The 24,774-nt window shown below is 40.0% G+C and overlaps 1 protein-coding gene and 1 long non-coding RNA gene across 2 annotated transcripts; one reads left to right on the top strand and one right to left on the bottom strand.

Moving 5' to 3' along the window:
* The first annotated feature begins 38 nt into the window (after positions 1–38).
* On the top strand, positions 39–24,632 carry aimp1a (aminoacyl tRNA synthetase complex interacting multifunctional protein 1a). Its single transcript, XM_076264878.1, has 7 exons — positions 39–125; positions 4,487–4,620; positions 5,528–5,638; positions 13,202–13,360; positions 13,482–13,684; positions 17,997–18,165; positions 24,360–24,632. Coding segments are annotated over exons 1-7 (945 nt in total). The 5' UTR covers positions 39–123; the 3' UTR covers positions 24,527–24,632.
* Positions 8,885–10,442, bottom strand: LOC143101719 (uncharacterized). The gene is made up of 3 exons (XR_012982517.1): positions 9,485–10,442; positions 9,291–9,345; positions 8,885–8,989 (listed from the first exon to the last, which is right to left on the bottom strand). It is a non-coding gene; the product is annotated as an uncharacterized LOC143101719 (long non-coding RNA).
* Positions 24,633–24,774: the final 142 nt, after the last annotated feature.

The raw sequence follows: 24,774 nt of genomic DNA, 5'->3' as shown, positions 1-24,774 counted from the left end.
GTCAGACCCTTATTTTGGTGACCTGTCCAAATGTGTAACTTACTGCTTCCGTTGGGGTGAATATGCGCATGGCAGAGTAAACTGCCTTCTGAACTATCCAGCGCATTTGTGTCTAACACCTAAATGTGAGTAATTTATGATATTTAAGACTGTCATAGACTTAGATTATCTTTCGGTATTGGCTATGTCTGGTAATATAACTTGTTTGTGGTTGAATCGAGATAGCTTGCTGATTACTCTTTAACGTTAGAGGAAATGCGGCTTTCTACGCAACAAGGGCACCGCTACGTTCTCAAGCCCATTATTTCCAATGTCTTGACATAAGCTGTCCCCTGTGTAGACATTAGCTCCATGTTGGCTATACAAACTCAAGTTTTAACCTGCTTTTGTCATTAGTCACTTTCCACAAAGCAGGGGTCAGTAGACCGCTGTCACGCTATCCGGAGAAATATTCTTTGGTCACCGTTATTTCTCGATTTACGGCTCCCATTGACTTCCATTCATCCCGAACGTGATATTTCCAAAATGTGCTCAAACTGACGCCGGTGAATGTTGAAAGCGACCATGTCACTTTGATAATAAGCGAGATTTTTGTACGATATATATACAGCAAGAATACCATAAATCCGCTGTAGCAATTTGGAGACATTTTATAAAGAGTGGTATGTCCTAAGACTTTGCCCATTGCTCAGGTTTCTGTTCAGAAAATGTGAATTTTTGAGTGTGAATTTTCACATTCAAAAACAACACATTCGACTGGTTGGGTAGTAACGGATTACATGTAATCTGGATTACGTAATCAGATTACAAAAATCAAGTAACTATAATCAGCCCAGATTACAATAAAAAAATTGTGTAATCAGATTACAGTTACATTGTTGGGGATTACCTGATTACATTTTATCATGCAAGCAATGCAACTTTTTAATGATAGCCTAGTTATCTTTTAATTCGACAAGCTTCGGGCTTGCCGGTTCCATCCCCCGACCAGTAGAAAAAATGTGGGCGGGGGAAGTGGTTGAGCACTGCTCTCCCATGCCCACATCCACGGCTGAAGTGCCCTTGAGTAAGGCACCTAACCCCTCATTGATCCCCGAGCACCATTGTAGCAGACAGCTCACTGCTCTGGGTTGGTGTGTGCTTCACCTCACTGTGTGCTCATTGTGTGTTTCACCCTAACTGTGTGTTCACTGTGCTTCACTAATTCGCGGATTGGGAGACCAAATTTCCCTCACGGGATCAAAAGAGTATACTTACTAATTTATTTACTATTGGGGCAGGTCTCTCGGCACACTGCCTGATCTTTTCCTCCTAATCTTAATGTAGCCTCTTGTTTTAGTGTTACCGTTTACTTTGAGAAAGTCACCAGGTTCCCCTGGTTGAAAAACATCCCAAAGAAATAATTTTCTCACCCCCACAATTGAAATGGACATGGTGTCATTCAATCTCAGGCCATGTCCCTGGGTCAAAAAAATCCAGCGAAAGCTAAATTCATTGTCCAGGTGTGCCCTTATAAAGGTTAAGCTGAGTTGTGCATGTTTGGAGAATAGTGATCCATGATCACATCCATTACATTTACATTACATTACATTTGGCTGACTCATTTTTAACCAAAGCGACTAACAACATGGTAAACAGTTTAAGTTTTAGAGCAATTCTCATTGCTCATTGCATCCATGACTAAGTGATCAAGTGATCAATTTTGGGATGGGGAAAATTTCAACCACCAAAATACCACCCCCAAAGTGGAGAATAGCTATAGAAATGTATTAGTTTTGGGTGTTTTTCAGACAATGGGACCTGGTGACTCAAAGTAAATGGTAACACTTGATAGTATATTTTTACTACCATATTTCTGTTGAGACTCAATCAGGACGATGCAAGTCAGTATCCAGGCTTTATTCTTTTCAATGAGGGGCCTAGTGCCCCTCAAGGGAGAAAAGTACATGTTTGTGTCACCCCATCATGGGTTTCACCAGATTCTCAATATTCTCTTCTAAAGACTACCGGAAGAGGCTGGCCTTTTATGCTCAATTTGCAAGGGTGTGGTTCACGTGGTGATCATAGGTACAACGTCCTCTGATTGGCTATCTCTTCCCGCCGTTTCCGTCAGCCACACCCAGACACACCTACACACACCTACACACACCCACTTACTATTTAACATACAAGACAGGCTCCTCAGGTAGAAATGTTATACAGGATGTTTTGAACATTCTTACACTTAATTCATTGTACTCCTTGTACTGAGACTATAAAAATGATACCAAACATGAATACATTTACAGTTAATAACACAAACATATGATTCAGCTAAGGTTTAACCCAGGGTCTTTGTTTAACCCAAAGACAGAACAGAGGTGGACAAATGGTAGGAACCAGTGGGGAGCATTTCACACCTATCTGAAGAACAAAAGGCCTCTTACAGGCCTACAAGGCTTTCACTGAATTCAAGGATAAAACAAATGATGCTTGCATACAGACCAAAGACACATACACAGGGTACACATGGGTACAAAATCACAAATGACCATAAGAACTATACAGTCTTCAAGTCATAAAGACTTGAATCATTAAACTGTTCACATAAAATATGAATACAAAATATTCCCTTCACACTAAAACAAGGGCTACATTAAGATTTTTGGAGGAAAAGATCAGTTAATTCACACAGGAATGCTTTACTCAGAGCAAAGAGATTTCTTAGATGTAATGAAATAATAAACAGAAAAATAGAATGAGAATTCTTTCATCAATTCAGTGGTGGTGTCTTTTACTTAAGGGACATATTTATTGAAGTAATCTAAAAGTAATCCTAAAGTAATCAGATTACGTTACATGTTTTTGGTAATCCTGATTACGTTACTGATTACAAAAATTGCCATGTAATTTGTAGTCAGTAATGGATTACATTTCAAAGTAATCTGACCCAACCCTGTGGATTACAATATTAGTTTAGTCAAGAGTTCAAATATCTTTGCCATAGCATAGAAGATACACTAAATAGCATTGAATGGCAAACTTAGATGAGATGGTCAATGTTATATTAATATAAAAAATACTCCACTTCACAATGAACCCATTAGAGAAACTTTTCATATTCCAAGATCTCCTTTATATTTTGAGAATGGGCTTTCTTAATTCTAATTTTGAACATGCTCTGAAAAGCATCTGTTATTTTGTTAATCAATTCTTCTGCTTTGCACATATCTTGTCTAGCCACAATACACAGTTAACAGGAAAAAACAATACAACAAGAAAGTAGAATTTACTTAGCAGGAGTCTGCTACCTTCAGTAATGGCCTTGATGTGTTTGTGGAACCAGTACTGCATGGTTGCAATGGTGATTCATACTGGCAACTGCCATCCCAAGCTGAATAGGCTTACAATGAATCCTGCAGTAGGCTGAAGATAATTGCTTCTTGAGATTCCAAATACGGCTTTCAATCAAAGCAGATGTGTAAACACTCATACACAAGGTGGACTGCAACTACAACTTCGAAGAGAAGAGAAATGTCATGTGGAGAAAATGTTGGTGCAAAAATAACAATCTAATAATAAAATCTATGGACTGTTGCACCCCTATCAATAAGTAGTGTTTATGACTGTTCATTCCTGCCAAGAAATAGTAATAGATTTTCTATTGACTTTGTTAACTTGGGAAAGACATGGGGAAAAAATCCATGCCATTGTGTCCAATTATATTAGCCTGGCGGGGCCATCCTATATCATTGAGATGTATAGTCTGGCATCGAATCATTCACCTCGCTTAATCCAAGGGGCGGGCAGAGAATTGTCTTTCAAACTGCCTAGGCATGCAATAGGCCAGCGCTACGACCATATCCGTATCCGGTAGGCAAAACGGCAAACACATCCTTAGAAAGGAATGACTTAAGTGCATTGTGTTGCTCAACTTTCAAAGAAAAGCACAAGTCCAACTCCTCCAAAGTTGACGCCAACGCCGATTCAAACAACCGCTCTTCGTTCGCCATAGCCACCTTCCTTGTTGTTCACCGTCACAGGACTGTCGTTATCCTGTTAAGCCCGCCTTAAGACTGTAACGAAATAGAACGCTGTGATTGGATAACATCCACGGTGTTAAGCCAAAAGAAATTCCTATGGTTCGATACTAGACGTACAGGCTGAGCAAATTAATTTGCCGCCGCTAGGGTGCGTCTAGATTTCTAGGCTACAATTATATAGGAATAATGTGCAGTGCATGCCAGTACACACACACACCCTATCAATCACATGCACATGGCTGCTTTGGAATATCCCAACTTAAACACAATTTGACACTTCCCAAGATACAGCTCTTGCTTTTCTCCATTTTTTGTAATGCTGCTAAGGGGAAATCAAGATGAATTCAAATCTGCCACTAAATTTTACTTTTAAGCTGTGCTCACATGAAAAAAAAAAGATATTGCACATACCGCAACATTTTGATTCCTTTCATGTGTAATCTCTTTCTTGCTTTCTTTTACAGGTACATTGCACGATCCTTAAGCAAAATGGCAGGTCATTCATCTACATTACTGCGTCTGGAACAAAGAGCGGCAGAAGCAGACAAGCTCATAGAGTACTTGAAGCAGCAGGTTCACCTTCTGAAGGAGAAAGCTAGTGAGTAAGAGACTGGTGTACACTTCACTGAAAGCAGCACTAAAGAAGAATTGCTCTTGTGGTCCCCCTACAGTTGAGAAGCACTGTTACCACTGTACAGCCCAATAAATGTGTGTCTCTGTAACAAACTATAATCATAATAGAGGGAATGAATGGAGAGCAATCTGTAGAGAGAGCTCAGAATCCATGCAAGTATTTATTTGTACACTATAGCAAAGCAGCTCTTTCCCATTTTGATTTTTGCTGGAGATTGAAATGGAATACTGCAAATCTATTCGTGTTTTTGCCACTCAGTCATAACGGTGACTTATGCAGTGACATAGTGAAGCTTATATCTTCAGAACTTGTTGCTCTGGAAGTAAATTACACATTCACAATCAGACATGTGTTGTGGTTTGACAGTCATTCTTTTTGCAAGCACTTGAAACAGAATAAGAATAGTAGGCTAATAGCATGAGAGCTGTTGAAGCCAGTAGGCATAACAATAGCTAACCCACTGGCTAAACCGCTGACTACTTGAATTACTTGGCTTACGAACATAAACTGAGGAATCAACAACTTTTCACAATCAGACATTTGTTGTCCTCGTTTGTAGGCTTACTCTATGCACATCGCTAGCTGGCTAACTCCACCTGTGAGCCTTCTAGTGGTGGGAGGTGTTCAGGTCTCCTACTCGCTATAAGAAACTTTCTTAATCCTAATACAAGCGACGCGGTCCTGCTCAGAGTGGGGCTGAAGTGCCGTTCGGCCTATTAAGAGTTTATGTGCCATCAAAATGATTTTGGAAATTTTAAGGTAAATCGTTTTTAAAAGTCTTTATTGCTGCTTTAAGTCGATGCGCCTCAGTACAGTTAAACATTCAATATTGAGTTGTTTGTAGTGTAAGATAACTTCTTTACATTTCCAGTTGTTCAGGTCACTGTTCAAGAGGAAAAGAAGTTAAAAGTTGAAAATGCCAAACTGAAGGAGAGCATTGAGGAAATAAAGAGACAACTTCTGGAAAAGGACAGGAAAGCAGGTAGGTTGTAGGTCAATATATCTCTCTGTCTGAGACCTTCTGTGTGCCTAGCAAGCTGTGTAAAGTATAGTGCTGCTCATAGACATTTCTACCAAGCACTAGTGTCATTCGAGTCTGGAAGTGCAGAACATTTGCTGGATTCTTTCTCAAGCTGCATACACTGTATGAACATTTCTGTACTCTAGGGCTGTACACTTATTGCAATTTTGTTTAATAAGCAGAAGCACAACACTCCTGATTGACTGTGAAGCTCACCCATCAGAAGTAGCACAGTTAAGGGAAATGACATGAATATAAAAAAAACATGACAATTGTGCACGATTATAAACGTAAACAGTACTAAAAAGTGAAATTATGAAAACAGCTTGTAAATGACGCATTAATCCATCTGTTGCTATATCCAACTTTAGTGAACATGCAACAGTATATTAAGTTTAAGTCCCTCAACTGCTAGTCACTTGTTAGCGCATAGCCATAGCTATTGCCATCCACTTGTATAGCTTTTTAAGCTAGCATTATCTAGCTAGCTAGCTCGTTTCACAGACTAATTAAATGATTTCATTCCATGTCCTAAAGAATAATTAATTGGTATCATACATGATTATAGACAATAATACTGTAACCTCAATTATGTTTATCTGCTTTTATTGCTTGTTAAAGCTACCTTGTGTAAGAACTTCTCCCATCTAGCGGTGAAATTCTATATGACAACCAACTGAATATTACTTTCTAGCCCCTCCCATTCCGAGCGCATTTTAACTCCTACGGTGGCCGTTTCATGCCAAGGTTAACATGGCTTCCAGTACTAGGCCTACGACTTCGTCCAGTGTTCCTTCCAGTGATGAGGTTACTTTAGAAAACAATTAGACATTGCATTTAGTTATATAGCCAGTAAACATGTTGGTTATGACCTCTATGTAAAGTGAATAATAGTTTTACGTTTTCGTTATTTTGGTAGGCTACTATTTCATTGCTAGCATCAGCTATCAGGTTCCCAAACGAATGCATGCTAATGTTAGTACAGTATCAGTGCTATCGTTATTCTGTATGTGCGAGATTAATAGTGTAAAGGCCATGTTTACAGCGTAGCCTACTATTTTTCTCAGTGAGCAGAGTCAGAGATCAGTCGATGCAACGGAGGTGCGAGGGAAAGGTAAAGGAAGAGGGAAAGGTAAAGAAAAGCCAAGAGCCGGTGGCAGAGGATCGCTGAGACCTCCTAGGCAAAGAAAAAGTAAGACTCCAAAGATGACGAGGAGAGAGTGGAAGAACTTCAAAGACAAAGGAGAGAAGCAACGGAGGTTTGTTTTTTTAATATTTCTCTTAACAGTATCAATGTCAATGACACCGAAATTAGCTCGGAAGCTGCACCAGGCACGTTCGTTTGCGTTGCGTATGCTGCCACTATGGCTACACCAGAAAAATAGACCATTCTTCTAAAATTGATTTTACACGTTGTGAACGGAACGCTTCAGTTACGCGCTTGGTGTAGCTTCCCTGCCTGTTTGTATCTCCATTGTTTATATGTAGCAATTTCTAGCTGTTGCCAGTCAACTGCATGATGAGGTGTCTGCCAGTGAAATCACGACACATATGATTACATTATGGTCTATAGAAAATGTTACACAACATTTCCACCTTTTCATTGTCCATACACATAGTATTCTTCATCATTTTGTGTGAACACTTGAAAAATGACAGAGTACTACTACTATTCTGCTAACAATCTAACTTTGCTACCTAAACAAGCCTATCTGATCTTATTTATTGTGTCTTATTTCTTCAGAGACTTGTGGATGGAATGAGCCTGCAAGAGCACAGGAACCTCACCACACAGTTGCTAGTGAGGCAGCCAGGTCTGGTGTTTGTTGCATCAGTGCAGACATGTCGTCCCCCCCACCTGTGCCAGGGATGCCTTGGTGTACTTGTACACACTGCAGAGACATGCCAACCGATCGGGAGAGAAAATGCTGTGGACAAAACCCTGCCACCTGTGTGAGCCTTCTGCCTCACTTCACAAAGTAGCCTACTGCCTAGATGAAGGTTTTCTCCAGATTCACAGGCAGTACATCAGACATCACAGCATTAGGCCATATAAAGCCCTCCTTACACTGACAGACTTTGGAAAGATTTGCAAGGATTTGGAAAAGATTTTTGAAAGACTACAGTTTCAGACCCTCTCACATCTAAAGACAAGTAGTAGAGTTTTAAGTCACAGACTATGATTTTGCAATGACTAGGGATTTTGCAGGGTCACTATTTACAAGACTGCAACTAGATTCCTTTAAATTATTACCCATCGTGCAATAGATAAACAGGAACCGAAATTATAGCATACTAAACTCAAAGTCGTATTTTCATGTTTCTGCAGCATTGTTTCATGCGTGACATCAATATAGAGTCGTTCTGTCACGTGGAAGAGCCGACTCAATATGTATAAGAAATTACAAATATTATAAGAATAACAAATAATCATAGGCTACAGCTGTCGCCTACTTTGCCCCTTCCTGTTTGGTGTTGGAGAGAGGTCACTATTGGTTTTTATAGTTCACGTCACTATTTGCATGAGCCACGACTAGAAAGACTTGCGATAATATCAAACATGTTTGATATTGTCGTAACGGCAAAACTAGAAAAGGACTGACTCCGACTGACTTAAAACCGCTAAGATTGGCACCTTACACTTAACGATCTAGTTGACGGGAGCGCGCCGCGATTCCAGTACAACTCCCATGATTTCTGTCCGACTTTGGAAATTTTGTCGCCGACTGTGAAAACAGACCAAAATCGTACAATGTAAGGCCGCCATAAGAGAGCCAGGTGATGACAATAGAGTTCAGATATGCTACCTACAGACATTTCATTTTCTGGCAGCATGGGTCTCTAGGACAGGGTAATAGAAGAGTGATCCCAAGCTGTGTGTGTAGGATAAGGGATAAATTCCCTGACCCTCAGGGACATCTCTGGAATTTTCCTATAATGTTGTAATGTTGTGTTATTGTAAATAGTTTTGTATTAGTGTTGTTGTACTGCCTGTTCCTTTTAAAACTGTATTTAATTTATTTTACACCGGTACATCGTTATATTTTGCTTTCATGAAAATAAAAACTTTTAGAATTGATAAGAGACTGTTCATGCTGTACCTCTTATACATTACATCCACAAACTTATAATTAAAAAAGGAGCTGTGGTAAATACCAAAATACCATTTTGAAACACCAAATGACAGTAACATGGTCAACAATGTTATTTGCAATATATTTATTTACAGAAATTAACCCTTCCTTTTTGTATGGTGCCTTTGAAGAAACATGGGCCATCATTCTAAATTTGCAGTCTCCTGGAAAGCTGATCCTGTGGAAGACATGCAGTGTTGTTAGACATACACACCATTTTATATAGTTCAACATATTGTTACTAATCTGTATAGTGCTATTTTGCCTAGACTGAGTTACAGGCAAGGTTACATAAGGAACAATGAAGGCATGCATGTGCATCACATAACAAGACCATTGAATTTCGTCCACATCCTCCACGATGCTCATGTCATGTAGGCTTTGTAAAAAATATATATAAATGCTTATATCATGAAAATATACAATAGAGAATGTCATGTAGGGTTAGGGTATAGACATTATGAGCATTGATGGGTTACCTCTGTTCAAGGTTCTCAATTTCAGGGGCTTCTGCAATTGCGCCAACATGCTCATCTGAAATGAATAAGCAGAGCGTTTCACAACATATGACAGTACATAAAATGGTAAACACCATGTTATTAAAAATATACTTTCAGTTATTATCAAGCAACAATCACATAGAATCAACAATTGTTTTCATGCCGTGACTGACCTGTCTGTCCCATTAGAAATGCTGGACACTTCTGGAGTAGTAAATACTAGAGGGCTTTCCCTTCATTGGTGTTGATGTGACTGCTCCCAGTTCTCTCTCATAGCTGGACAAAAAAGAGCAGTACATATTAGAATGTCTCACTTAAACCACAAACAACGTACATTCATTTTATGACCGTGAAGAAACATGTATTTTGGTAGATGCATTGACTAAAGTTCAATCAAAGCAGTTCTGTCCGTATTTTATTGTTCTGCATGATAATGACTTAGACCCTCATTGATCAGTCTCAATGGGCTGGCTGGTCTACCTTGCTCCATTCACAAGTGTAATGGACTAGTCTACCCTTCCCCCATTCTGAGGTGTAGGCTACACTCATATGGTGAAAAACTTTCAGACAATTTAGTAATTAGTAGGCTACGTCTACAATTAATAAGACTACAGGACAGGCCTCAGGATGTGAACGTCACCCTTGGAATTGGCTACCCATTATCAGATTAGGATACATTTAGGCTACAAAGCAAAAGCAATGAAAAATAACTACAATTTGCAGTGCCCTTTGCCTGTGATCAGTCATAGCACATTTTTGTTACAACGTAGCCTAGACAATCCTTTTTCATCGACGCGAGGAAAAGCCCAGCTAGAAATTTTAGGTTCCCAGGACGTTCTTAGAACGTCCCCTGTGGTGCAAATAACCTATTATTGTGACGTTCTTAGGACGTTCCCAGACGGTTTCGATGTAGAGTTCTTTAAGTGGCAGGGGGACGTTTTTTTGGGAACCAGACGTCATTCTAGCGTTATGGACAACCATGCTATGGTTATGGTTATGGTTATGGTTATGGATTTAGCAGACGCCTTTGTCCAAAGCGACATATAAATACAAAACAACGACATAATATTTAAAAATGAACAGGGAACAGATTAAAATCTAGGTCAAATATAGTAAGGAGAATAGTTGTAGTACACAATAATATCAATTCAATCAATAGCCTAATAAAAAAGCAATGTAAAAAAGGGGAAAGGCAATAATAAAAACAATAATGTCAATTCAATCAATAATATAAAACAATAACATGCTAAGACTACATTAAGGAGAATATCAATAATAAACAATAATGTCAAATTAATTAACAGCCCAATTAAAATAAAACAACATTATATAAACCATAACACATAAGCGCTTAAACAACTAAGTATATGTTGAATAGGAATGTCTTTAGACCCCTCTTAAACGACCCAAAACTACCACAGGAACGGAGACCACTGGGCAGTTCATTCCACCAACATGGAACCACTGAAGAAAAGAGTCTGGAATTAGACCCAGTTTTTATGACTGGTCGACACAACATACGCTCACCAGAAGACCGCAGTGGGCGGTTGGGGATGTAAGGCTTGATTATTGAATTAAAATAACTAGGAGCAGATCTAGTTAGTGTCCTATAGGCCAAAGTGAGAGATTTAAATTTAATTCTGGCTACTATAGGGAGCCAATGGAGAGTAACTAGGAGAGGAGTTACATGTGTCCTCTTTGGCTGATTGAAGACCAGGCGTGCTCCAGCATTTTGAATCAGCTGTAATGATCTTGTTACACAAGCGGGTAAGCCAGCTAACAGTGAATTACAATAGTCCAGCTTAGAGATGACCATGGTCTGAACAAGAAGTTGTGTGGAATCTTGTGTCAGATAAGGTCTGATCTTCCTAATGTTGTAAAGCATAAACCGGCATGATTTTGCAATAGAAGCTATATGCTCAGAGAAGTTAAGTCGGTCATCAATTACAACGCCCAAGTTTCGTGCCGATCTAGTTGGGGTCAGTGAAGTTGAGTCAAGCTGGATGTTAATCTGTTGGGGAATAGCTGTTTTAGCTGGAAACACCAAAAACTCTGTTTTTGAGAGATTAAGCTGAAGGTGCCGATCTTTCATCCAGGCTGAAATATCCTTAAGGCATGCAGAAATCCGGTGGGAAACACTAGAGTCATCAGGTGGGAAAGACAGGTAAAGTTGAGTGTCGTCTGCATAACAGTGATGGTCAAATCCATGGGAGCGAATAGTATCACCTAAGGAAGTGGTGTAAATATAAAGTATTTCTTCTTTATGAAATTGCTATAGTTAGCCAAGCAACTATAAAACTTCGAATTTACACCATAGACTGTATGTTTACACGAATAGGCCGAATTACCTGTCGAGGAGAAAGCAGTCAACTTCGGCGTCCCTTTTAAAATCCTTGCTCCTCACGAGCTTTCCATCTTAGAAAAGCCACTCCAATATTGACTTTGGTCTGTCGTTTTAATTCTCCTTTTCGCTTCCTTGGCGACTCCTTTTCATGTCCTCGAGAATATGTAATCCTCCATCTGCAACAGACTTTCAAATCTGCCGGGCAGTCGCGAGTAGACTAATCAGGCAATGAGTGTTGCCTACAAGCGTGAAAGGCGGAGCTGAATTCCAGGAATGTCCCTCGTTGGCGAATGTATTTCAAAGATGGAGGCGCAACATGGATTCAGCCATTCGCGCGACTCGCGCGTATGTATTTGGAATAGCAGATTCTACACTTACGAGAATACTTTAATTATTTCCACCTACTAATCACACATGAATGAGCACATATTTTTGAAAGAACAAATGGGTTTTTGCTAAGAATTAACTAAAAAAAGTACACAATGTAGCTTTAAGAGAGAAAGTTTATTTAGTGACATAAGGTGACATTCCCACTTATGCAGACTCCGTTTTGCCCCCATCATAACAAATTACTATTCTTGTTAGTAGTCAAGGTCTTTGGTATTATTGTTTCCAGCAGGTATCCAAAATGCTGCTACACAAAAAAAGTAATAGTGCCTGGGGCTTCTTCTATGCTAATTTAGTCAGACTTGTCAGTCATGCTAGCTAAAGCTGGATACTTCTACACAAGACCGCACAACATAGATCTTTACCTTGACGAGAAATATTGGGATGTTCTTGTATCGCCAGATCTCGTGGCACGAGATCATGTCACATCCCTAATTATTTATTTCTCTTATTAAACCGAATATTATATTATTAATTATATTATTATAAATTATATTAATTATAAATATTATGAAATTCCATCATTCATTTACATTGCAATTTAATTTCTTATTGAGTGTTTTATGTTGGTTTTGTGAATCCCTTTTTAAATCAGAAGTATTTATTGATGGATTAAACAAGTTATTTTCATAATTTCTCTTTTCATTACAGTTTACAATGGCACATTAAAGGTGCTTTAAGCGATGTCATGCGTTTTTTATCCTAAAACATTTTGTCACTGCAAACATCACCTAACCAACCGCTAGCTGTCTGTGTCCTGAATACACTGTAAAAAACATGATCTCTGTGGACAGCCCAGGCTCCAAAAACAGCAACAAAAACAACCTGGGCAAACCTAGCCCATAAAAACATAGCAAACTGTTCCAGCAAATCACAGACAAGATGCGCCTTTAGGAGAGTTTCAATTGCACAGGAGCAGCACGGGAGGGAAGGGGAGGAAGTAGCGAGCTAGCTCTCTGTTTTGTTTGAAAGTCAACAGAAGTGACGTTACTCAGCATCGCTTAGAGCACCTTTAATTACATATTTTCTTACTTTTTCAATGACACCTGCGGTCCTCCATACTATACATTTACCAAGTACTGTGATGAATGTCACATCCTGTGTAAAAGGTAACCTGAGGGTCCCATCACTGTTGAGTGGGTGTGTCTCATGCTTACAGGGAGAGAGGTAGATATGCCTGCAGGGCACTCTACTACCCTGAATGCCTCCAAACCTCCAGCCTCCCACCCTGCATCTGCTCCACCTGCTCATACTAGTTCTGGCGGAAGCTTACCTGTGAAGGATTCAGAGGGCAAAAAGAAGAAACCAGAGAAAAAGGGTAAATTGTAGCAATGGTTTTGAAACAGTGCATCAGTATCGGTTACAAAAATGCTTGACCTCTTGAATATGACAGATTTAGGATCTCATACATTTTCATGTGTCTGCACTTCACACATTAGAAAAACAAGACAAGAAAATGTCATCTCAGGTGCCTGAGGAGTTAAAAGTGGATGTGTCGCGTCTTGATCTGAGGATTGGCCGTATCATCACTGCTGAGAAGCACCCAGATGCTGATGCACTTTATGTGGAAAAGGTGGATGTTGGAGAGCCTGTTCCCCGTACAGTTGTCAGTGGGCTCGTCAAGCATATTCCTCTAGATCAGGTATCAATATATTTTTTTTTTATTAACATTTCATGCAGCACACATTGAAATTATTTTGACAGTAGGGATGACAAAAAAACTCTCTTTTTAAATAAAACAAAATATCAACCCAATAGTAGGGATGCGCCGATCCGACTTTTTTTCAGTCTCGATACCGATGCCTGGGCTTCGTGTATCGGTTGATATCCAATACCGATCCGATATCATTGTTGAATTAATAAACTGTATACCTCACCCAGAGCCATATAAAGGTAGAGTTGTGACAATGGGTGTTTAAAATTCGTTAAGGTCACGTGGTTCATGTAAACTTCAAAAAGTTCCCGGAAGTGATTGACAATGGATTAGAATGCATTAAATAGGCTACTGTTCAATGATAGACAGAGCCACGATTTTGGGTAATTGACAGTCAATAAATGCATTGATATACAATATTTATAACACAGTGTAATTATTGTGTAAACTATGTAGTTATCCTACCATTACAACAATATTAAATTAAATTTAGATCTTATATCGTAGCCTGCCCCAGGAAAAAATGAACTGTAAAATTTCACAGTAAAACAATGAAATTTACAGTTCAACTTAAATTTGTTATAGTTCTACCATTGCCTTTACTGTTCGACCATGAATATATCATAACTTCACTATGAACTCTCCCATTACTATGAACTTCATGGTCGCACGTCTGATGCGGACCTTAAAGTTTACAGTTAATAAGTAAAGATGATGATTGACTGGAATTTGTTTATAGTCAGACTGAGGTCTTCATAATTATGAGGTTTACTATGAAGTTTACAGTTCAACTAAACATTTTCAACTTCAAAAGTAAATCACATTTCTGGGATAATACCAGACTGTATGAAATAAAACATGAATTCCCTCTTTTTATATCCTTCACATTCCTGTGCTACCTCTATTTTTAAGCCTATGTCATGTTTGATGTGGTCATCAAATAGGCTATGTTTACTTACTCACATGTTAGGCTACTTGTATCGACTAAAGTTTAACAACATGACAGAAAAACAAACTTTTGATTAAAGAACACAGTGTCATCCATTATCACTTATCATGAACACATCAAAAGCGGTCATGGTAGAACTGTTAATAAATACTTCATGGTTGAACTGTAAAAGATCCATAAGTTGACAGTGTTACTATGAGCTATCATAGTGAATTTTACAGTAAAACCATCAAATTACCACAAATAAATTAATGAGAATAGCAGCACTCTTTTTATGGAAGCCTTAGCTATGAAGCTATGACACCATGTGTGCAGGAAGACCATCTTACTCAATTTAGCTCTAATATTCTCAGGGTCCTTGACTCTATATAGTATAATAGCACCTGCCAAGGTTAGAAAGACTTCAGTAAACCTAAAACTATGTAGGAGAATGTAGGAAAGCTGAACGTAAATGGAGAAACTCTAAGCTTCAGATTAACTATATGACATCTTCAAAAAGAGACTTGACATTTATAACTCTGAGCTATGTATAGGGCCAGGCATTCTTCATTAATTGTAACATTATTAACACATTAATAACTCCCATGCTCTTTTTGCCATTGTTGATAAGTTAACAAATTCCCCAACAGAGCTACCTCAAGATTTCAAGTCAACAAAAATGTTTAATGACGTTGGTTCTTTTTTTTCATCACAAAATTGAAAATATTAGAGTTCACCACAGGCCTAGACAAAATGTAGCCTCCTTATCTGAATTTACTGCTATGATGGCCAAACCCTTGAAAAAACTGTGCTGCAACTTAGTTCATCTACAGTACCTGCTGTCTTGACGCTCTGCCTACAAACTTCTTTAAAAGTGTTTTCAGCTGTTTGGCATTTAACATTAAAACCTCTTTGCTTCTATGCCAGCCCCCACTGGAACCTTTCCCCAATAGAATCTTCCCCTTACTGACTTGCATGAGCTCAGGTCAATGAGGCCTACAGGCCATAAATAGCAAATGGAAGTTCAATAGGTTATATCTATAGAACACACGTTCATACGAAGGTCTATCACAACATTAGATGATAATATATGTGCTACTATGGATTTATAACAACTTTGGGTGCTGAGATATCATGTAAAACATAAGAACCTTGTCTCACCCCCCACAGCACAGACAATCTCTACTCTTTAAAAACAGCCCCTACAAGATTCTTGGCAATTCTGACCTTTTGACGATCGAAACTATCTCAGCAACAGAGACATGAAACTGCCCCAACTGGTCCTTGACAATTCAAGAACTTCAGTGCATTCTCCTCCAAGTACTTTGGGATGCCTGGAGCCATAGTGCTCAATGTCCCCAAATATGTTGCTGGCTGCACTGCATTGTAAGCCATTCTAAGCTGTTACACACCCCAAAGCTGTTTTGTCATTCAAAATAGGGTATTGGTCTTCACAACTGAACGTAAATGCCCCCCCCCCCTTTTTACAATATATAAAAATGTCCAGTCATGTGTTATACCAATATAATAACTAACAAAATCGGTTAGTGTTCTTTCATCATGGTCATGCGATCATTGAGGGCAAACTTTTTTACCATTATGAGTGCACCATCCGTGTACTTGCAGCACCTTCATCTTTTACTTGTATTGGAGTAATATTTGACAAGGTGTATCTGTACTTTCACTTAAGTAAAGGAATTGCGGGCTACTTCGTTCACCTCTGCTATTGGTTTTACCAAAAATATTTGACAGTATTTTTAAACTACAAAAATATACACCTTTACAGTATTTTGACACAAAATACAAAGCCATTTTCTTCAAAAAAAATAAAATACAAATGACAAAATACTATTTTGTATTTGAAATAATTATTTTGAATCAGAAATACTGGCTGCAGCAACTCGACTTAGGAAGCACGCTTTTTTTGTGTTTTGTTATGTCAATTTTGATCCAATTTGACCGCTTTGCTATTTTGCCCACCCAAAACTACCAGCCCACCCAAATGTAGTAGCCTAGGCTAAAACCAGCCCTGGGCCCCGTTTCCCGATAACGATGGATACACGCACTAACGTGGGTTTCTACGATTCATCTTACGATCGTTCGTTTGGTTTTTTCAACTGTTTCCCGAACATGCTCGACATAGTGAACGTGCGTGCACTGCTCTTAAGACGCTCTTAACTGTCCACGTCAATAGTTCTGAAATATCCTCTCATTTGATGGTGATGTCAGGTGACTGCATGTCACAGCTAGGCCTACCGTTTCAACTTCGGATCTACACATTAATTCACACCAATACGAAAAATAGAAAAAGTAGACAAAGGAGGGTTCTCCACGCTTCTGTCGTTTAGCGACAATCCGGTGCAACCAGGCCAGGACAGATACTTTAGAGAGAAGGAGAGACGCCAGTGCAGCTCAGATGTCTTCTTAATTTTCTTTATTCTTTACTAAAAGGTGCAGAACATTATTAACTTTGACTAACGTTTCAATGTAGTCACATCTTCATCAGAGTCCTTGGAAGGAATCGGGGGTAAGGCCCTAATAAGGATTAACAACAGGTGTGATTGAGCATAAAAATCTATATCAAATTGAATTGTGACATTTTGTGAATTGTGCTCCCTTAGTACAGTGCACACAATGGCTCTGTTCGAAACAGTAAAAAATGCTGCCTTTTAAGATATCTAACAGGGGCAACAAGTGCTGTTCGAAACCAATCTAACTCTCTTTTCCTGCCTTCTAAGATATCTTAGAACTACCCCCATAGTGGTAGTTTTTGAAGGCAACATCGACATATCCTTGAGGCTGGCTACTACTCACAAATCTGTGCAGTAATGTCTGAAATGGCTGTGAAAAGTAAACACTCCACAACAATTTCAGATAAACAAAAGGTATTTTGTGATCAATGAACAGGTCAAATTGTGGAATTCAAGCGCCATACATACGTTATAGTGGCAAGTTGTTTTATGCTTTTTTGTCTAAATATTTGAAAGTACAGTTTTCTATAGTTCGGAATTAACTTGCAAATCAAACTCTGTCCCCCAAGTCAGGGTTTTATTCACCAATTTTGATAACAATGGTTATGATTAGATGCAGAATGTATGGATCTGCCGGAGCACCACCCTCTCAGTGCTTCTGAAAATTAAGCACTGATTGTACCCAACATGTGTAATAAAATAAAAACTGTGAGTACTTGTAGGTTGTGAAGGGCCATGGTCATGTGATGCAACTGCAAGTCATTTAGCAGTTTTGACATGTTGTCAGTGAATAGGTGGAATATTCTACTGTGTAGCAGTCAGATTCATGTCACTTTGTATGACTACTTTGTTTTGGCCCTTGCATTTTTCTTGCATTAATGTTTTCCAAAATATGTTTTAGATGCAAAACCGAATGGTTGTCCTCTTATGCAACTTGAAACCTGCCAAGATGAGAGGAGTGCTGTCCCAGGCCATGGTTATGTGCGCAAGCTCACCTGACAAAGTGGAGATACTGGATCCTCCTGCAGGAGCTATACCTGGGGACAAAGTTCTTTGCCAAGGGTTCTCAGGTAATGATTTTACAGAACTTGGTATCCATTACCCTGCCTCTGAAAAGCCGCTGAAATAAAAGAAAAGGCTTTGTTGCAGGCTTTAATTATCAGCCAAAAATAACATGTAAATAATATGACCCAGTGTTTCCCCTAGAATTTTTTTCAGCAGCGGTGCTGTTACGTGTGGTAAGGTGTAATCAAACCACAGTAGGGGGGTCCGGGAGCATGCCCCCGGAAGAAAATGTTGATTATTTTAACGTTTAAATGCATCAATCTGGTGCGCTTTGAAAAGAAATTCAGAGGTTAGACTTGCTTATTTTTATCTATGGATGAAAATATTTCTGCTGTAGCCTAAACTATTTTGCCATTCAGAATTTTAACCATACACACACAGGTGGAATAGTTCTGATGAAACTGCAATAAGTTCACAACCACGAAGCGTTTTTTTTCCACAGTTCAGAAATAGTCAAAAATAGTGTAGGCTGCATTTCAGCACTCCATGAAATTGTGCAGAAGTGGTCACCTGTGTTGTTCAGCTATAGTAAATATAATTGTAATGTAATGGCCATCTATAGATGCTATGTCTTCCTATTTCAGGACAGTCTGGGCTACCCATATCTGGGAAAGTATGATGTGATGTGTATATTTGCATGTCTTATGTTAGGATTATTATCAAGAAATAATATTTGTATTGCATTAAAGTCAAACATCCCAGTACAATTATATATTCCTATCCGTGTAAGTGGGAGTGTCTGGAATCTGGCCATATAAGAACCATGATGGTGGGATACTCTACGGCTAAGCAATTTACAAAAATGTACTGACATGATAGTTTACTTTAGAATATGTTATAATTTAGACCCTTAATTGGAGACCATGCAGAAATGTGCAGAAAAGTTGATTACTCAGGAACCGCTTATTGTACAGAGACATGCTTTACATCCTCATATTCGAGAAGGTCTGCTGCTTATTGTGATATATGGTTTGCCATGTGTTGAGTGAAGAGTTTCTCAGATATTTCACAGAGAGCAATGGGTGCATAGAGCTGTGTGCAGAATGCAAATATGATTAAAGCTGCAGTTGGCAAGATTTTTTTGATCATATTCACTGAAACCAACACTATGTTCCGACAGAACAACATAAATCAGCCGGTTTTAGAAAAAAAACCCACATTTTTACCTCCACCTAGAGCCTGTTATTTGTTTTGCAAAAATCCACAGCTCCCGGTTCTTCTGGTCCAATCAGAGCAGGGCTGTGTGAGATCTGACTGTCAATCACAGTCTAGTGCAGTCTGATGAGCACTGACGAGCACAAACTCAATGAGAGGGTGCTCGGTGGTAGTGGGGGAGGGGCATGAGAGTGCAAACATTCAAATTTTGGCTTAGTCCCCTCAATCTATCAGACTTGCCAACTGCAGCTTTAAATTTCATGTAGGCTAAGTTTAATGTTAATATTCTCGCGAACCATTTATCACAGCCACTTGGCGCTAATTCCATTGGAATGCTGTGTGATGAGTACTCCGCTTGAAATGTAGGCTAGTTGAACCTAGACTTGAGATTTTACTGGGGCACAGTTTGGCGATCCGATGGATGGGATGTTGCTAGGCTGTAGCCGTAATGTTAGCCATGTCTAGGCTACTTCAGAACATATGGGCTGCTGCAGGCCTGTCTTCAGTTTTGTAATCGCCTGAAACGTAACCTTTATGTCCTACATGTCCTGAATAATGAGAGGCTAAGCCAGGATTTGATGCACTGAACTTAGTCATGACTTTCAGAAAACAATTTCAAAGATGACTATTTACAATGTAGGCCTAAATGTTGTGACATTACTGATCATGTGAAAATTTTGCAGTGGCGCTGAAAATCCAGTGGCGGCGCTGCGCCACTGCTGAATACATAGTAGGGGAAACACTGTGACTTGAATATTCTAAAGGTGGAAAGCAACCACACCTTACATCTTGCACTGTCCATCATCAGCTAACCAAGGCCGTAGTCATGATGTCAACATTGGGGGGGACCAAATCTGTGGTGGGGTCTGGGGGACCCCCAAACAGAATTTCAATGCATTTCCTGCCATGAAAAAAAAATATTACTAAAAATCACAAACAAGTCATTAGTTAAGTCAGTCAATTAGGGTATTCCAAACTTTTGACAGACATAGGCATTGATGGATTATGAACCCCTGAGCACAGATGCAAAAAGCCCCCCCGAGGTAAGATAGGGGGGTCCGGGGGCATGCTCCCCCGTAAGATTTTTAAAAGAAATGATCCTTTAAATGATGATGACTTCTGATGAGTTTTGTGGAAAGAGAAGAGAAGGGTGGAGAAAAAGCAACTTCATGCAGAGGCTTGGGCCGCCTGAGCAAAGGCTTGGGGTTCAGGGCCTCCTGAGCTCTTGGGCCCAGCAGACCCATTCAGTAATCCATCCCTGGACATAGACCTGTGGTATGACTCCATTTGTCTCCAAAATGTATATTTTAAAATAAATTACAAACTAGAGTATCTGTTAACCTCTATATTACACAGAATGCAATGGCTCTTTGAGGCATTTGAAGGTTTTTTTTTTTAAAAAACTAAGGCTTATAGGTTTGGACCTATAGCCTAACAAGATTTTGTATTTGTATTTTGATTTTATTATGCTGGCGGCTAAAACTCAATTTTAATGTAGTTTGAAAGGGACAGGATTCAGGAATAGGCTACTAAGACAGGCCCCTCTTCTCTCTGACTCACCCCACGTTACCCCATGCATTATAGCCTGGTTTCTAACAGAAATTACGTTTTGTGCCAACATGTAGAAACACTCCAGGGCCTCCCAAGCAACATGCTACACCTGCTTATTATGAAAAAACTGACTCACCCTATATATAATATATTTTTATTGGGGGGGAAATTCAATAGCTTCACTCTCATTGAGCCTAGTTCTTCCAAAACTTTGGTGAATGGAGTTTGGTTATTGTCCGCGATTCACATTAACTGTAGGCTATCACCGTCAGTGCATTGTAACCGTTTTTCCCAAGTTGTGTGCCGTCGGACTAGTCACATTTGAGTCCTACGTTTTGCCTGCATGGATGGGCGATTGAGTGCGCATCTAAATGTAACAACCATTTCTAAGAGGCCTATAAACAGGTTAATTTCTGACATTACTACTAGCATATAAATGCATTATTTATGGTGTAAGACATGTGAAAGAAATTAATGACACAGGCATGAACAAATTCATCATTTAAACTAAAAGGGCTAAGTTTCACTTTTGCTATCATTGCAAGAAAATAGGCTACAATATGGAAAATGCTTCAAAGATCCCTTGAGTCTGATCGGCTCCAAAAATGAATGGGGATTCCTTAGCCTGTGCTACACCTTTCCAACAAGTTTTATGAGAATTGTACCGGTAGCTTTTGCAATATTGTTGACATGCCTACCGCACCGCAGTATGGTGCAGTAAATGAAAGCTTGGATATGCGCACGATATCGCACGCCACTTACGAAAAACGCAAAACCCTTTGTTCTGCTATGATTATGTTAGGGGATTTTAACATTCATGTGGATACTAATTGTTCCTACACCTCAGAGTTTAACTCTGTATTGGACTGTTTTAGTTTGACACAGCATGGTTCCATCTCTGGTGTCTCTGACCATAAGCTCATTGTATGCCGTTTTCATATGATCTCTCCTCCTCCCTCTTTAGAGAAAACAACTATCACAGGTCGTAACATCAGGTCAATTGACCACAGCATGCTTGCTGCCTCTATACAGGCCTCGCCGCTGTCTGACCTGGACGAGCTCTCGTCCGCGGATAACCTGGTTGCTATGTACAATGACACCCTGACCAGCCTGCTTGATAGCTTAGCCCCTGTCAGGACTAGGCTTGTTCCAGCAAACCGTACATGCCCCTGGTTCACCCCTGAGCTGAGGCAACTAAAGGCCGCTGGCCGCCGTCTTGAACGGCTATACAAGAAAACTGGCCTTACAATTCACTCCATGCTCTACACCGAACATATTCAGACATATAGGGATGCACTTAATGCTGCCCGCTCAAACTACTACTCATCACTCATAACCTCTTCTGTGTCCAGGCCAAAAACCCTATTCAGGACTGTGGACAAACTCCTAAAACCCCCTGTCACTGCCTGTCCTAAGACCCCTGAGCAGTGCCAGGCCTTCTTACACTTCTTTGACGATAAAATTAGCCAAATCTACCACTCCTTCAACCCCAATGCTATCTCTCTTTCCTCTTCTCCTCCTTCTCTGGGCCCTCAGCTCTCTCATTTCACCGCTACTGACTCCCTCACCATCACTGACATCATTACTAAGTCTAACTCCTCATCGTGTCAGCTTGACCCTGCCCCCACCCCTCTACTTAAAGCCTGCTCCACATCCCTGTCTGAACCCATTACATTGATTGTTAACACCTGCCTCAACTCTGGTGTGGTGCCTGCTGCCCTAAAGACTGCTGCAGCTACACCCATTCTCAAAAAACCTGACTCCGACCCTACATCACTAATAAACTACCGCCCTATCTCCAACCTCCCCTTCCTGGCCAAGGTACTGGAAAGAGTGGTGGCCTCACAACTACACACCTTTCTTAACCACCACGACCTGTATGAGCCCTTTCAATCTGGCTTCCGCTCATGTCACAGTACAGAGACTGCCCATCTACGCATAGTTAACGACCTCCTCCTGTCTGCTGACTCTGGTTCACTTAACATTCTCATTCTCCTTGACCTTAGTGCTGCTTTCGATACCATCAACCACAATGTTCTAATCTCCCGTCTGTCTGCTATTGGTGTTTCTGGCACAGCCCTCAATTAGTTTCAGTCATACCTCACCAACAGAAAGCAGTTTGTAACACTTGGTCCACATCAGTCCCCCAAGTTCCCCTGTCACTCGTGGTGTCCCCCAGGGTTCTGTACTTGGGCCCCTCCTCTTTCTCATATACATCCTCCCTCTTGGCCAGATTATTCGCAGCCACGGTCTCAACTTCCACTGCTATGCAGATGGAATCCAACTCTATCTTACCACTCCCTCTGACCCCCCACCACGCTCCCTCACTGAATGCCTCTCTGACTTAAAATTATGGATGCAAAACAATTTTCTCAAGCTCAACACAGACAAAACCGAAATTCTGCTGATTGGCCCTAAAAGCATCCTCACCAAATCTCCCCATCTCACTCTCAACATTGATGGCTCATCTGTCCACTCCACCCCTGTTGTTAAAAACCTTGGCATTCAGCTTGACTCCACCCTTAGCTTTGATCCTCATATCAAATCACTCACTAAGATTGCTTTTTTTCACCTCCGTAACATTGCACCCTTCCTCTCTGCTAGATCGGCGCTCGGCGGATCAAATACAAAGTACTACTACTCACCTTCAAAGCCCTCCACAACCTTGCTCCCCCCTACATATGCGACCTCCTGACCCCTTACACTCCTTCCTGCTCACTCAGATCCTCTGACCAAAACCTCTTGGCTATTCCCCGCTCCAGACTCTCCACCCTGGGTGGCAGGTCCTTCAGTGCCTTGGCCCCCAAACTCTGGAACTCCCTCCCCCAACCCCTTCGTGCCTGTCCTTCTCTTCCTTTCTTCAAAGCACATCTCAAGACCTTTCTGTTTAATGATCACTTCTCCTCCACACCCAACACATAGTTCCTACAGATAACTTGTCTTTGTTGTATTGTTTTGTTTGTTTGTTTGTTATTGTATTTCCCTGCCTTTGTCTCTGTTGTATTGCTTGTGTGTTTGTTATTGTGTTTCCCTGCCTTCCTACTATGTAAAGCGACCTTGGGTTTGAGAAAGGCGCTATATAAAATAAACGTATTATTATTATTATTATTATAGGACAAACCCCTCAGGGATGCACTCTCTCTGGAAACATTACTAGGCTACTAATTTGTGCGTTATTTATGTTTGATTACATTTCAGATTGTGGTGTTTGTTGGTTTCTTATAGTAGCCTATAGCATTGTTATTTTTTTTCTTTATTTTTCTATGTCCCTATACTGGGGGGGACATTTTGGTCATATTTGAATATTGGGGGGGGGGGGGACGTGTCCCCAATGTCTATGGTGACTACGGCCCTGCAGCTTACACATAATAGTCTGATAGAGCCAGGCACGTGTGACTAACACATGTAGATATCCACAATTTAAAATGTTTGTCAGGTTTAGAAATTGTGTAAGTTCATCATGTTCATCATTTTATTGCCCATCTCTTGTCAGGTGATCCAGATAAGGAACTGAATCCCAAGAAGAAAGTGTGGGAGCAAGTGCAGCCTGACCTTCAAACAGATGCCAAATGTGTTGCTACCTACAAGGGTTCTGCCTTTGAGGTGACGGGCAAAGGGGTTTGCAAAGCGCAGACAATGAACAATAGTGGAATCAAATAAGGTTTTATTGTGCCTAACAGTTATGTGTAGACATTGACATGCCCAGATTTAGATTTCAATCTACACTACACTGACACATGCTTTAATAAAATGTGAATAGACATCATTACATTTTCTAGTGTCTTTTATACATTTTGTATGTCACAACACATGTCTCCAATATATCCAGTAGTATATTGATATTGGTTAGGGGTGTCAGGTCGATTTTAATGCCACGGTTCAATTTCATTCAATTTAATTATATTAGG

Source organism: Alosa pseudoharengus, unplaced genomic scaffold (genome assembly GCF_046254945.1).
Source record: "Alosa pseudoharengus isolate Yale_2024_CS ecotype anadromous, Long Island Sound unplaced genomic scaffold, YU_APseudo_1.1 YU_APseudo_1.1_scf_4, whole genome shotgun sequence".
Classification (NCBI taxonomy): Eukaryota; Metazoa; Chordata; class Actinopteri; order Clupeiformes; family Clupeidae; genus Alosa; species Alosa pseudoharengus.
This window is presented reverse-complemented; position numbering and strand designations above follow the sequence as displayed.